This window comes from Mastacembelus armatus, chromosome 14, assembly GCF_900324485.2.
Source record: "Mastacembelus armatus chromosome 14, fMasArm1.2, whole genome shotgun sequence".
Taxonomy (NCBI): Eukaryota; Metazoa; Chordata; class Actinopteri; order Synbranchiformes; family Mastacembelidae; genus Mastacembelus; species Mastacembelus armatus.
Window position 1 is genome coordinate 9,932,127 of NC_046646.1, and position 15,616 is coordinate 9,947,742.

A 15,616-nucleotide genomic window follows, 5' to 3' on the forward strand; every position below is an offset into this window, starting at 1 on the left:
GAGGAACAGCACACACAGTATGTTGAGTGATGGTGAAAATACATGACGACAGAAGCTCATTATGTGCTACATTACTGCAGGTCGTAACTAACGGAGAGATAAGAACAGCACAGACTTTTCCCGTTTACCAGAGCACCGACACACTTCAGCTGACTGGACCAAATAAACAGAGGCGGCATCATATGCTTTGTTGCTCCTTTCTCACAGTGCAAGGACAAAACTGCTGATTCCATAAAATGATGCATATTATTAAGGCTACTGAATAGGCTGGTGTGAGACATATGTAAATATAAATCCACTACAGAACCCTTCTCCTATAAAGCAGGCATCATATGAGCTAAATGAAAACTGGGTCTCACACTGTATCATAGTCAAGTGATCCACAACCTGCCTGCAGCACAGACCAGACTGCACTTAACTATTATGTCTGCTTTAGGTGTTATATTACTTTCCATCATCAGTAGATTATAGAGTAATGTATATAAAACAGTGCTCATTAGTGAAGTGAAGTGAAGTGACGTGTGCAGCCAAGTATGGTGACCCATACTCGTAATTTGTGCATTTAACGTGCACACACACAGCAGTGAACATACACACCGTGAACACACACCCGGAGCAGTGGGCAGCCATGCTGTGGCGCTCAGCGCTGGCTATTCACTCTGCCTCACCGACAATTCCTGCCGGACCTGAGACTCGAACCCGCAACTTTTCGGGTTGCAAGTCTGACTCTCTATCCATTAGGGATATATCTACACATAATTTGTAAGAACGTGTTAAACTGTCAAAGATGATATTTTACAGTTAAAAGTCACTTTTTTCTTGAATTATCAAATTAGACCTTAATCTAATCGTTACTGTGCAGACTTTGACGCTACAAGACCTTTTACAGATTCACCTGCTCTTTTTTCTAAGTGGGAGAATCAGTTTTAATTTTAATTAACTGGTGAACGATAGAAAACAGAACCTTTTAAAGAACCTGTGTAAATCGTGGATGTTTTTCAAAACCAAAAAAAAATTCTTCTATTTCTTTTTTAATTTATACTTTGACAATAAAAAGTAAAGTAGACAACATTTGGAAATAGCAGGGTTTTTAGTCTTTGTGTACAAATAACCCAGAATGAAAACATTCCCTGTGTCACCCAGTGCTGAGGGGAAATTATTTATTTTGAAATGAAAATAAACAATCATGCATTCACAGCAAAAAATAGAACTAGCCTCACTTCTACCATTCACCAATAACCATTACTGATGGATTTCTGAGCTGACATGAAGTCTTAAGTATTCAGATCACACCGACTCTCCTGACATGAGGGTCCTCCACTCCTCTGCTGGTGACCTTCACAGCCACGTGCTCGGCAGACACTGCTCAGATCAGGTATGGCCTTTAAAGACAAGTGGCTCTTGCTGGGCACCACTCAGGAGTCTAAAGAGGCAAAGGAGACATGCGTAAACTTGTCTGACTGTCAGGGAGGTTAAGGGATTCAAAATCAGTGTTAATGTGACCGCCCCATCTCAAAGAGTCTAATCCAAGATAAGAAGCTGCTAAACTGACCTCAGACCAAAACCTCACTTATCAGGTAAAATAGGGAGAAGCGGATTTTTCTTTATTAGCTTGAAGATATTAAAAGAAGGATCCAGCATGGTGTATCTGTGGTTGCAAATGGAAAATAAAAAGGCAAAAGCTGAGTGTCAGCTCTGCTCTCAGTGTTCTGACACTGAAAACCTTAAGCTGGGGTATGTGTGACATTTTAAAATGTGTTCGTAGCTGCTTAAGACAAAGCTTTCAAGGGGATTTACAAATATTTTCCATGAGAGTTTCATTTTTTGTTCATTTTGTGTCACTAAATCAAGCTGAATACTTTTAAACACTTGTATGAGCGTGTCAATGTTACTGAGTGTGCACAAAAGAGTTAACTGAACCTCAACTACAATACAAGCACAAGCACAATGCTTATGTGAAATCTAAATGTCGAAGGACCAAAGTCTCTTGGCGAATATTAACGCTGATGTGATTTATCAGTCGGGGCACAAATGACAAAGTCTTTTGGTCCAAGAGTTTGGTTGACTTTGTAAACAGATGGTGCGTTTTACAACAGCCAGCAGGCAGGACAACCACCAAGGACATGTTACAGAGTCAATTATTCAGCCCCGACCTGGGAAATAATAAATATTCAAAATCAGGAGCATATTGTCATGAGGCTGTATATATATATATATATATATATATATATATACATATATCTCACACAAAAGACTATTTCATCTTTCACATAAGTACATTTTTCAAACAGCTGTGATAAATTACGTAAGTGTTGTGTAGTAGCATTAAATGTCAGTTTTCAAGCCCAATCTCAAGAATAAAATCCTTTCCAGCTGTAGAGAACTTCAAGCTTCGATCATCTCAGTGTCCGCATGTCACAGCCTGCCCAGCTACTGTCTATTTCAGTCTTGGTGAGAAGACAGCAGTAAACAAGAAGAAGTTAAAACATCAGGAAAACGTACAAAGTTTCTTCTCTCTGAAGGTGGTGGAGACCAAAACAGAGAAATTTAAGGTGGACATAGCCTCACACACACACTATCTGTAGGCATAAACAAGGGAGAGGGAAAAGAGCTAAGTTGCTACTGCATTCAACATGTTTCCTCTGCAGTTTATTCGCATGGATGGTGTGCACTTTTGTCTACTCAAAACTGAAGTCTAATCTTGTAAACAGTGGGGGACATTTTTAGTGTGAGAACTAATGAAGACGTAACCTGGCCTAAAAAAAACAAAAAAAAAAACATCAACAGCTAGAAGTCCAATATAAAGCAACAAAAATACACTGTGGTGTCGCAAAAAAGTTGTTAAAAATGTCTTTTTCTTTCAAGGAACCACACTACGACACTAACACTGAGATTATCTCCCTTAAATACGCTGACGTCCACAATCACAAAAATCATTAATGCACTTTGCTTTGAGGTTTGTCCACAAAATGCACCTCAAAAAATGCCCAAAGATGAAGGCAGCTGTTAGAGGAAGCAACACAAAAATCACTGGCCTGCTTGTGGGATTCTCTTGAATATATGAGCTTAGTAGCCCACACAGCACTGCCCAGGAGATCAGTAAGCAGTCCTCTGATATGGTGTTGTTTGCAGCTCAGAGGACTGCTTTTATAGAGCATAGCAGTATTTGGCTATTGGGTCCAACTGTAAATAAAATGATGTTGTTTTACTTGCAGTCATGTTAGCATGTTAAAATAAAGTATCTTCAAATGGCATATTGGACCGCTGGGTGTTTTTTCTTTAATAAACTACTTGATATATATATATATATATATATTAAAAAAAAAAAAAAAAAAAAGTTAAATGTGCTAAGGCTGAGATTGTTTTAAATTCTGAAAGGAACATATTTGATTAAATGTAGACTAATACATTTACCAGGACATTCATTTCCTCCATGACAGACACAGCCAGAGGAGAGCGACCGACTGAGGCTCTGCTGGCACCTGGCCGTGTGTTTCTTCATGTCTGCCTTGGGGAGCGGCTCACATGACAACTGAGCGTGGTGTGCAGTCTCAACTGTGGCTCAGTCGTCTCTCCCCCTCCCTGGAGAAGGTGACCTCTTTAAAATTCTCCTGCAGGCATCCGAACTGCACCGTTGTCATGGGATGCCCAAAGCTGAGCGCGACACCGAGGGAAACTCAGACAAAGCCACTCTACCTACTTCATAGAAGTCTCTGAAAATCTCTAAGCTTAAATCTGCCTCCACACACAAGTCTGTTTTCAATGGGCAGCGCTAACAGAATCAGTGAAATAAAAAGCTGCCAAACAACAGCAAAAGGACACTTTTGAATACAGTTAGCCTAACAACGCCTACTCCCAAAGTAGACCAATGCAGATAACAGCTCCTGTTCCAAATTAGCTGAACTGCAAAGAGCCCTGCACCCCCACACCACCCACTCTTGCCAATTCCCTGATCAGAGCTAATCAAACAGATTATTTCTTGATATCTTCTTTCTTTATCTATGACAACTGCAAAGTTGCTAACTGAAAGTTGAGCAGTTCTCCTCCTTTTTCTTTATTATATTCTGCAAGTTTTATTCAAATTTCATTAATTCATGAACTTTTGTTGCTCTGAAAGTTGATTCATAATCTGAAGTCACACACACACAACCGCATACATATATAAAGCACAGATATTTGCATCTGAGCCACATACACTGCAGTGAAGCAGTCTGGTTCTTACCCATCAGACAGAGCTGCACCAACTGCCTGTTCTTTTTCAGCTCTCCTACCAAAAAACTCCTTCCCATCTCTTAAGCAAATAAAATTGCCATTTTCTCTTGGGCAAACAGGGACGCGCACATCACATCAATCTATTTCATAATGCAAAAAGACTCCAGCTGTAATGGCCTCGCATCATCCTGAAAGCAAGTCTCCTGAAATAGAAGAGAGGCATTTGAACAGCACAGAGACAAGAGTCAAGGCATAAACAGAGCAGTGTTTAATAAAGCAGAGGGGCTCTCTGTTAGTCACCTGGTTTCTTATTCAGCCATGCAAAGTGCTAAGGTTAGGCCAGATTAGATATGACAAGCTGGATCTTACAAGATGGGGGGGGGGGCTGGGAGAGGGGGGCTTTGAATTCATAGTATAAAATATTTGGTGTGTCTGACAGCATGTCTGACAGTGCTTGGCCCTCTGTGCCGTTTGCTGTTTTCTGACGCAGGACAGGCACAAAGGCTCTGCTGACTCCTCTGTTCCTACCCTCACTCTTCATCTCCGTTCAGTCTCATTTTCTTTTCATTTCGAGACTTCTTCATCTGTGAGCAGCTGTGACAACAATGCTGAGCTGCAGCAAGAAAAAAATCTCTACTTTAGCCAAAATAAACCCATTGCTTCTGAGCTCTTTGCCCAAAGGCATGATCAGACATTTAAGGTAAGAGCTAGATAAGGGTGACATGGTGATGGACTAGGTCAATAGTGAAAATCACCTTGTGGATTGATTTCTAAGTTCTTTAAGTGGTAGTATTATGGGCAGAGTGGTGAGAAGGATAAAAGGTTAAACACTAATTGTATATATTAATGTAGAAATGTGGCTCAGCTTAGACTGCAGCTTCATCACACACAGCAAAGGCTGTCTTAATATTGTTACACTGATATTAACTGTTCGAACAGGGTTTTAATTCCTGCACACACATTTAACTATTGTGTGTAATATATAGGATTGTTTTCGATCATTTTGCATGAGTTCAATAAAGCACTCTGATTTGTTGCATATTTGCTAGATTAGCCTGAACATTCCCTTATTTGGTGTTTTGATGATGACACTAAAGGAAATCACCTTCTAACGTCGCTAACAAATCTCCCTCTCCAGATGTTTAGTGGGGTCACAATCCACAAAGGCCATAAGCTTCAGATTATTTACATAGTCACCAAACCACAATACTATTTAAAAGTCGTAAAGTAAATAATAAAATTATTTATCTGCTTCCATTTCAAGGTTGTGATGCTGTACATCCTGTCACACTGTTATTAGTAAGACTTCTGATGTCCTACTATGACAAATCAAAATGTCAGCTGCCCCCCTCATGACCCCTGTGTGGAACCATCTGCATTTGCTGTTTAATTGGCCAACAGCTAAAAATGCTGTACAAAAAGAAGAATCAAAGAGATGGTGAATGCAGACCACATGAAGGATGAATAAATAAAAGAATGAGAACAGCCGATAATGACCAGTGTGCAGAGTGCTCTAAGGAATACAGGAACTGTCCATGGTCCTGGAACAATGATCTCTGCAGAGACTATTTACACTGGAACAGTGATCACTTTAAACAAATACTTGATAGACGTGTCAGTGGACACAGAGCAGAAATGATCTAAAAGTACATTTTCTATTCACCCTTTGCCAGTTTAGCAATTCATGCATGCTACATTGGTGCAGTGATGACTGTGGTTGAGTATACTGGCAGATGCCCACAGCACAGACTATCTGTAATGAGGCAGAGAGCTGAAACTCCTCTTGTCAAGGAAAGAAGAAAGATTTACAACGTGATGCAAGAGCTTAAAGTTATGCAGTGTCTTTTTGAAGGTGACTATGGCTGCACTAGTGTGTTACAGTTTCTGCTGTGTGAGTCTGTCACTCAATCTGTTCATTGGACAAGATGTGTTTTCTTATCTGAAAACAAAAACAGAGACACTGTTTGTTTAGATAGATGGTTTAGGGTGACGTGGGTCTAGAATTTACAAATGATCCATGCTGAGAAATAAAACAAATTGCTGGGAAAAAAAACAATGTATATTTTATACCTAATCTCTTATTATCCTGTACTTAATAATATCCCCTATATAACTGATTAGATACAGTGGGCTCAATACTGCAGCGTGGGGCAGAAAGTCTGCAGGTTACATGTTGCTTGATGTTGTTTTTTAGCTGCACTGCCTCTGTATGCATGGCTGTGCAAGGATCAGTTGGTGCCATTTTTGGCATTTGGCAGGGGGGAGTGAGTGCTTGATGACAGAGGAGGTTCGGTTGATGCAGAAGCAGACAGCTAACGCCTCAGCTGTATCTTCTCAGTGAATGCACACCCACTTTGAGGTTTTCACCAATGAGGTCACTGCACAGTACAGACACACACGTACACACACACACACACACACACACACACACACACACACATATGCATGCACGCACGCACACACGCACACACACACACACACACACACACACACACACAGCTGTCTACTAAGCTGTCTAAAGAAGCTGCTCTAAACACTATTAACAGCTGTAAATCTAAAGACAAGCTGATTCCCAAGGATAATCTAAAATGTATTCAACACACTGAATTAAAAACAATTATCAAAAGTCATGAAAAGTAACAAACCAAGAGAATAAAGGCTTTGTTTTATTTGTTAAAATGTATTAAATTTGGAATTGTCCTTTCTAACCTTGGAGATTTTTAAAGTGGTTGTCTTGTGTTTTCTCATCTGCATTTGTTTTTTTTTTTTTTTTTTAATCCTTTGAAATCCATCTTACAAAAGCAAACCTTTAGGTTGCTACTTGGCTATTCTGTTACATGTGTATCCCAGTTACACTTCCCTTTGCTCTTTGTATATTCTCTATGAAGCATAATAGAGTCCTTGAATGGTGGAGGAAGACAGATCTCTCGAAGCGGATGAGCTTGATGGCCAGAGATTCATCAATATCAGGGCCCACAAAGGAAAACAGTGTTTACCCACGGGAGAGGGAGGTTCAAAGCCTATTGATATGTGTCCATCTCCGAGCGAACGTGAAGTAAGGAGTTCACAGAGTGAAACAGCTGCTTGGTGCCATTCACCTGTGCTCTCTCTCTGCCTATCTCTTAATGAGCCTGTGTGCCTGACTGCTGAGTGAAGCTCTTTAGCAGCGCGCAATTAATCATATGTTTCCTTGCGGAAAAGAAATCAACCAGACATTCGGCAGCAGGAAGATCACAAACCAAATGCAAATTCTCCACCATCCCAACTATCTCCATTTGTCAGAGTGGCAGGAGAATGCTGCAGTTAAGGTTGTTAGATTGTAGCCCTTTAGTTTGATGTTAACAAACAGAAATTTAGATCTATCTTGCAGTGTGTTGAGTATATAAATTAGGAGAACTACAGTACACAGGAGACACAGAAAGATCTCACACACTCATGCACTGTACTTATGTACAATTTAGAGGTACATTGCTTGAGTATTTTGCTTTTTTACTCCTTTATACTGTTACTTTACTGTGTTTCAGAGGGAAATAATTTGTACCCTTTATTCCACTACATTCAGTTACTGATTACTAAAGCTGGATCAATAAAACAAATAATAAATCCTGATGTATTATTATAGCATAATAACAGCTAAAATTCACAACTAGCAGTAAGAACTTAAAATACCTTTACCTTTTACAAATACTTATAAATATTAATTACATTCAAATATAATACAGATGCTGCTATTCTGAAATAAATCATTAATCATAATTTTTTACATTTGGTGCATCAGGTATATATTAATATTTGACTGAATGACATTTTAAAAATAAAAAATAGTCAATATAACTAATAGATTAATATTACATATAATATTAAAAATAAAATTATGTGTAATACTAGAGTTATCACACTAATCTGTAGTATCACTTTAGGACGGGCACAATGATAAATAACTTTCCATCACTGAGAATCGTAAGAGATCACCTTAGGAGATGACCAGGAGGGAGAGGTGCAAACTGTAATGCAACACAGCCAACAGTCTCTCTACATTGCGTATCAAAAGATGAATGTCCTGAACTTCTCTTTATATTTGCATCACGAAATGATGAGTCTCAAAATCGCTTGAGGCCCTGATGTCTTGGAAATGTTTATGATGACAGAAGTTGGATTGTGTTTCTCTTGGCATCAGCAGGATCTTTGTTTTCTAAGAGCCCGTCTGTAGACATTATTAAAAAACTGCAGCTTAAGGCACTTAGATAGTGACTCCATTGCTGGGTCCCAATGGTTTTCTCATTGCTAAAAGCAGCTATTAGAATTACCAAAACGTATTTTTCTACAAAACTGAATTTTTGTAATATAAATGTTATGTTTATTACTGAAATATTATACAGTTACATTGAAGTCGTTTTAAATTTGCATGAATGGTCTTTTACCATAATTAAGCTGTATATGTAATTTTGCAGTAAATTAGCTAAAAAAATCTGTTGGGATCCTCCTCTCAGTGACCAGCTGGTATTGCCCAGATGTTTCTCGGTTCAAGGGGTCTTTTCTGCCAGCGGCCATTAGTCTGTTTAATGAGGACATTTCATAGCAGGTACGTCATCCAGGATAAATAGGTGAAGTTACACTCCAACAGCTAAACATATCTTTAATGACCCATGTGTTTGAAGCCATAAAGTCCATTTTTAACATTTCTCCTGGATCGCCGAGCCTGTGTCAGTTTCACATTGCGCATCTATTTTGTTTATCAACCAATTCTGTTGAGACACAGGCTGGATGAGAGAATCCTGTATAGCAGCCAATGAACTCTACTATTTAATAATCATTATGAATTTGTCCAAACCACTACAATACTGCTGTCAGAGGAAAAGTATCTCCGACATGAAAGTGAGGCTGAACCTACACAATGTTGATACCATTTCCAATTTGAAATACACATCAGAAATTAAATATGCAGCTCATGCATGGGTACATTAAGTGACATCTGTGTTCATTTTATTTTATATTACAGTCAATTCCATCATACAGATATAGTTTTGGAGGTACTGTCTTTATCCCTTCAGACTATGCTAAAAAATTCCTCTTGTGTGTTATGAAGCAGAGACAGATCTCACTTCTACACTATTTACAGCAGGGGAGCAACAAAGACTTTTCCAGTTTCAAGCTGACTGTAAGAAGCCTTTGTTTTTGATAAAAGGCCCCGTTCAGACGTGGCAAGTGTCTTGTTATAGGGCCAACATTACACATATCATTGTAAAATGCCTCTGCAGCATATTACTGTCAGTCTTGCACAAACTATCAACAGTCGTTCACACAAGCATCTCTCAGGAGGCCCCTGCTATGGTCTCTCTCAGGGCCTAAATAGAGCTCTCTCCCTGTAATGAAGATTAAACTGACAGCTGGATGAGTGGCGGCTGTATTGCTCCATAGCCTTGATGGGGAGGAGCAGGAAGGGCCTGGCAGCCAAAATAGGATGGCTAACTAGCCTCTCAGCAAACACAAGCTGTGCAGCATGTGAGAATCCATCCTAAACTACAGTGTTTACACTGTGTCGCTCTGTGGAGACGGTCAGAGTATTATGGATGGGGGCCCATCAGCTTCAATCCAGCAGGTGAAAGAAGCCAACAAAGTCAAGCAGAGCTCTAAGGGTCACAACAGGAAGCACTTCTGAGAAGGTTGATTGTGCCCAGGAGAAGCTATAAACTTTTAATCATTTTGTCTCAACCACAACTAATTATCAGTTTCTGCAATCTGCCACAGAAAGAGAGGCACGTGGGCCCGACCACCGAAACTGAGCACAGCTCCCTCCCATTCTCTGCACCCCCGAATTTGAGAGCAATAACAACCTCTTCAATTAGGTCAATACATCATGCTAAACACACACGTCAGAATCATGGAAGTGTAGGTGATGTCTTTGTTTATTATAAGGGTTTAAATGAGCTTTTAGTTTGTGTCAGACCAATATGAACATACTGCCAAGAAAGTGAGCCACAAAATGGCTCTGTCAGTTTCATGAGTGAGTTGTAGATTAGACACCCACCTGAAGTGGAGATATATAAAGTAAGACAGGGAAAGAGGAAAAGGAGTGGCCTAGAAATGCTCTATGTATATCAGTTTAAAAATACTTGGAATGCACACTTCAGAACAGTTTAGCACATTTAAGAGAAGAGACTGCACCCAGAACTCCTGCACATCTACCAACAAACAGCTCGTTTCCAGCTTGTAGATCTGTGAAGTCAGATTGCCGTGCTGTGCCTTAACGCGGTCTCTTCTGATGCTGACCCTCAGAGGACGACGAAGAACCAAGTCTGTAAATAGGTGGCCTACATGGAGGGAGCAGGAGGCTAAGGAGCACACGCAGAAAGTTAAGAGTATGTTGTGCTCTGCCTTTATATAATCCAATTAGAGCTAAAGGATAATCAGAGAGTGCTGAGGATTAGAGACTCAGACGACGGGAATCGTACTACGGCACAGACTCAGCGGCACCTGTGAATGACTCATTCCTCGGAAGCAAGGAGCTATTGAGTTTCTCTGTGAGCAGCATTCAGCCACATATTGAAGCAATTTAGGATCATTACTGCCATAGATTAAAGTGTATCAGACCACTTAACATGAAGATTGAGGATGAGGGATTTAAATATTAAACACTGATCATATACACCGTATAATAACACATCTGCAGGAGCAGGGCTTGGCATGACAGTTACTTTTTCCACTTTCTCAAGCAGTGAGATGTTCTTCACTACTCCTCCGTCTTCTGCCGAACGTACCCTACTAGTGTTTGCATAGGTGTGTGAAAGTGTGTGTTTTACTTTCTCTTACCTCTGTCGGTGTCGTAAAGGTAGACGAACCTCTCCCAGTTGTAATGGTCCAGCAGACTGAGAATGGCTCCTCGCAAACTAGGCCTCATCTGGATGACAAACTGCACGTCAGCATCAATAGGGAAGCTGGGCGTAATGAAGGAGGTGTGCAGCGCCCCGCAGAAGGAGGTCAGCGTGTTCATGGACTTCCTGTCATAAAAGCCGAAGATGGCGTAAACTCCTCTGGAGAACTGGGAGCAGACTGGTGACAGAGACAGAGTGCAGGTTCAGCATTGGGACGAGCACAGAGTCAAAACCGAGAAATTTATGATCAGATCTTCCTTCAGTCATGGAGGTTGTAAATAAAATGGCCCAAACCAGCTTTTCAAACTAAATTTTACACCAAAGTTTCATAAAATATTAAAAGTTAAGATTTAAGCTCCAACATAAGGTTGAGATGGGAGAGAATACATGATGGCATTAATCATCTGACAGAAGCAATGGCTAGCTGAATAAATGAGTGCCATGTGGGATGTCTGCTCCCCATGGCCATACTCTGCTGGCTGGTGCCCTTCACTTCTCCTTGGTCTAAATGCAACTGCTTGGGCAATCAACTAGATATAATGGGGAAATCAGTGCACTGGGCACAGCTCTCAGTGGACAAATACCATGAAACATGAGCATGCAAATGTGCAAGTGCAGGGCCGTGCTGCAGTATAAAAGATTTATATCAAGCCCTATCTGCTGCCATCTGCGGGCCTTTGGAAATGAGCTCCAGCCATAAGAACGCAGCGCACCAGCCCCTCTGTCTTACAAGGTGTTAACTCTTTCATTGTATTTGTACATAATAAGGTGATTTAATAGCCATAAATAGGACTGGATCAGGAGTATGACCATTACTTTAATTTTACTAAAAACCAAAGCTGTTGGTCAGTGGAGTAGGTCTGTTGTTTTCTGACCCTCTGCTCTACTGCTCACTGAAGCTGCTCACTAATCAGTGTTTAATGGTGTTATAATCTACTTACTGAGCTTTAATGAAGTGGCTTTTTTATGAATTTGTAGGTTGAAATCCAGTTGCCCTGTTCAAAGAGCTCTCTGTAATTAACAATATGACTTTCTAGTAGGAATCAATAATCAGAGTAAAAATTGACTGGTGCATTGTTAAATCCTAATACCAAGTTGTAAATGATTACAGTACTTGTTGTAGAGTCACTAAATGGAAGTATTTGTTGAGTTATGAGTTCATGAGTTCATAAGATAAGAGTTTAAAGAAAAAGCTGTGCTTTCAGGTAAATTCACACAGAGCTATTCACATAGCAATGTTCCCTTCATTAGGTCACTATTGAAAACACAATATTTAAAAAAAGCATTCAAAGATCATACAAATCAACTAAATGCATTAGTTACTACAAAGAATGTATTGCTAATATCTGGGAAATATATTTTAGCAAACATTGCTCAGAAAATATATTTTACATAAATGCACTTTAGATATGATAGAAATTCCCACACATGTACATCTGCAAATGCTGTGAAATAGATCCACAGGTCTGTGATTTCTCTGTGTTATGTTATAGTTCAGGTCTGTATTTTCAAAGAGTTGTTTCTGTTCAGCCTGATTTTAACTTTTAATTCACCTACACGTGTATGATAGCTCAGTTCAGTCAACTTTCCCTCAGCTGTTTTGTCATTTCATTTTCTCAGCCCTCGACTTAATGCTGCACACACGTCAGCTCTGCTATGGCTGTTGAAAGGTCGGGTTGACAGTGTCACCCTGTAAGAAATATACAAACACAAGGCGTCCATAAAAATGAAATAGCTGCACCTGTTTGAGATGATGCAGTTATCAAGGACAAATATCTTCCAATAGTGATGATGCCGCACCATTGTTTTATATTATGGCACAATCTTCAAGCTTCATTTTGAGGTTTCAATGGGTTTTTGGTGAACAATTAAATAAATCTCTCTCTTCATGAATAGGAAAATGTCAGAGCGGCCAATTTTTTTTCACATTTCACATGCTTCAGTTGTTCTTTTTGGAATAACATTATCTAATACTACATGAATCCTCCTAGCAATGCATATTTCAATTCTCATCAGCCTGTAAATTGCCCATAGGAGTGAGTGTGAGTGTGTGAGGTTGTGTGTCTCTATGTGGCCCTGTGATGGACTGGTGACCTGTCCAGGGTGTACCCCTGCCTTTCACCCAAAGAGAGCTGGGATAGGCTCCAGCAGATCTCTGTGACCCTAAAGAGGAATAAGTGGGTATAGATGATGGATGGATGGATGGATGGATGGATGGATGGATGGATGGATGGATGGAATTCTCATCAGCAACAATTTCTATCTCCTAGAAGTCACCCATAAAATTATTCACCTCTAAGCTCAACCAATATTACCCATTTCCATTTTCAAAAATTCTGCTAAAGGACTAATGAAATAACACATTTGTGCTCATGAAGCAATAAACACCAGTAAACTACAGCAAATTCCCCTGATCAGGGTCAACAATGAAGATACGCATCATTTACTTTATTACACAGGGGAACTGAGCTACTTTTTGTACTGCAGGCATTTTTGTTTAGAATACTAACAAAGGTTTAATCTGCATAGTTAATATCCAAATATGGAAATATTTGCTTTTCTTCAGTCTCTGACTTCCATCTTATTTTCTCCATCACCTAACAACCACCCACATTTGCTTGTCATTACTGTCATTACCGCCTGTATCTTGCTTTCTCCCATACTCTCCATTTCTCTGCTTCTCTTCAGCCCTCACCAACTTGTCAAACTTAACAGGGAGATGCAGCAGCCCCAGTAGCTCCAATGCTGTCTCATGTCTTCCAGAAACTCAGGGCTTTGCAGCTTTGAGAGTCTCTCCTGTCGACAGCTGGGGAATTTTTCTGAGTCTATCATAAAACTCGCTGATGTAGGGATGAACCTGTACCGTATGTGCACAGCAGAGCTGTGTCTACAAAGAGAATACTTAAAGCTCTATTGCTGAGGGGGAATAGAGGGGAGCTGCTGTCCTCTTCTGAAAAAGGAACACCAGATGCTGTGAGGAAATCGAACTTTATGCATATAAGAAGGTGAGAAGGAGTCACAAATAGATGGAGGGAGCTCTATTTGGAAAGGGTCAGAGCTTTGACCTTTGAGGGGATTGGATATTGCATTTGAATGAAGTGAGGACAACGTCGTTTCTTTCTGTGGTGATAACAAGAAACTTGGTGATAACTTGTTTACATGCGTACTGCTGCATGTTGGGAAGTTATTTTTCTACTGCTTCTAAGAGCAGTGCCTGCAGCGATACCAGAGGAGCAAAGAGCAGCACGACTTCAGCTAGTTTTCCCAAGGGAGGGGGAGTTGGTCTCAGTCTCCAGGGTCACAGGTTTAGTAATAGAGGATGGCAGAGGACACAGCACAAACGCACGGCTTCTGTCCCCAAATTACTAAATCTAAAACGATGGGGTCAAATGGAAAGTAAAAACATTGTGAAGTTGGCCCACCAGCCAACGCAAAACTTCGCAAAAACAGTCTCAATTGTTTTTGCTCCGTTTGTGCCGGTTTGTGCTGTAAACATTTTCGTTTGTGCTGCTTTGGTTTTTTAGATATAAAAGATTTATTTAAAGGTCATTCTCCGGTCACTCAGCCCCCCCACATGCTCCAAATTCACCCAAAATAAGCTCAATCATCACTGCTGTGTTTGTGCTGCTCGAAGTTTCGTCTGTGTGGTTTTGGGGTTTAGTTAAGTTACCGATCGACTGTGTGTTTCCAATATACCAGACACAGCGGCTCACAAGACGTGAGCTACATAAGCTTTGTATGTGTATTATATGTATGTAGGCATGTACCTCATGGCTCAATGAATTAAGCCAAAATTATTTTACTTGTGCAACTGAATTAAAGTGTACTATCGAACATCCATTAACACAAATAATGGACCTTTAAAAACTTAAAAACACTGACAAGCCATGTCTGTCTTCAAACCAAAAGTGCCACACAGAATAACAGATTTAAGTGCAAACTCCATCAAGCCTGACTTCCAGAAGAGCAGAAACAACTTCTCCAAACAGGAGTAGGAAAACAAGGGTGTGTGGCATACAACAAAATACTTGTGAGATTAAATTTAAACAGTACAATCAATCTTTTGTATATAACACTGCATGTGGGCAGATTTAGTTTTTTTCTGACATTCCTGTCACTCCACTTCTCAGGTCATCATACATTTCCCAGACACATGGAGACCTCCTGCAGTAGGCTACATAATGTCCAAGACTAGCCTGGGTTAAGCCTCTTTTGAAAGCGATGACTGGCCTTAAAGGAAATCTCTCTCCCTGGAGCATCAGATTGGAGGGAAATTCAATCAACGGAAATTCAATGGAGTTGCTTCCCAGGTCAGTGTCAATCCACAGAAGTTCTCCCAGACTGTAACTGTGAGACACTTTCCCTGCACAGAGCTCTTCTCCTGATGTAGAGTCTGTCTTGAATGCAGAGGGACACTGTGATGGACTTTGGATTGGCCTGAGGCAGGGGGACCCCGGAAGGTTAAGGCCTTCTTCCACTGCTGTCTGAAGATGAGCAATGCCAGAAGCCTGCAGTACAGCAACAGAAGTACA

General features: G+C 40.3%; 1 protein-coding gene across 5 annotated transcripts in view; it reads right to left on the minus strand.

The window, feature by feature from the left end:
- LOC113142816 (glutamate receptor 3-like) overlaps window positions 1–15,616 on the minus strand; it is a 66,576-nt gene that overhangs the window by 36,646 nt on the left and 14,314 nt on the right. For all 5 annotated transcript variants that reach the window (XR_003296986.1, XM_026328106.1, XM_026328110.1 and 2 more), the window contains exon 3: window positions 11,023–11,262. Coding sequence is in view for 4 of the 5 variants with exons in the window: in XM_026328106.1 (XP_026183891.1) it covers window positions 11,023–11,262 (240 nt within the window). In the remaining variant the exon portion in view is untranslated. The remainder of the gene's footprint in view (window positions 1–11,022; window positions 11,263–15,616) is intronic.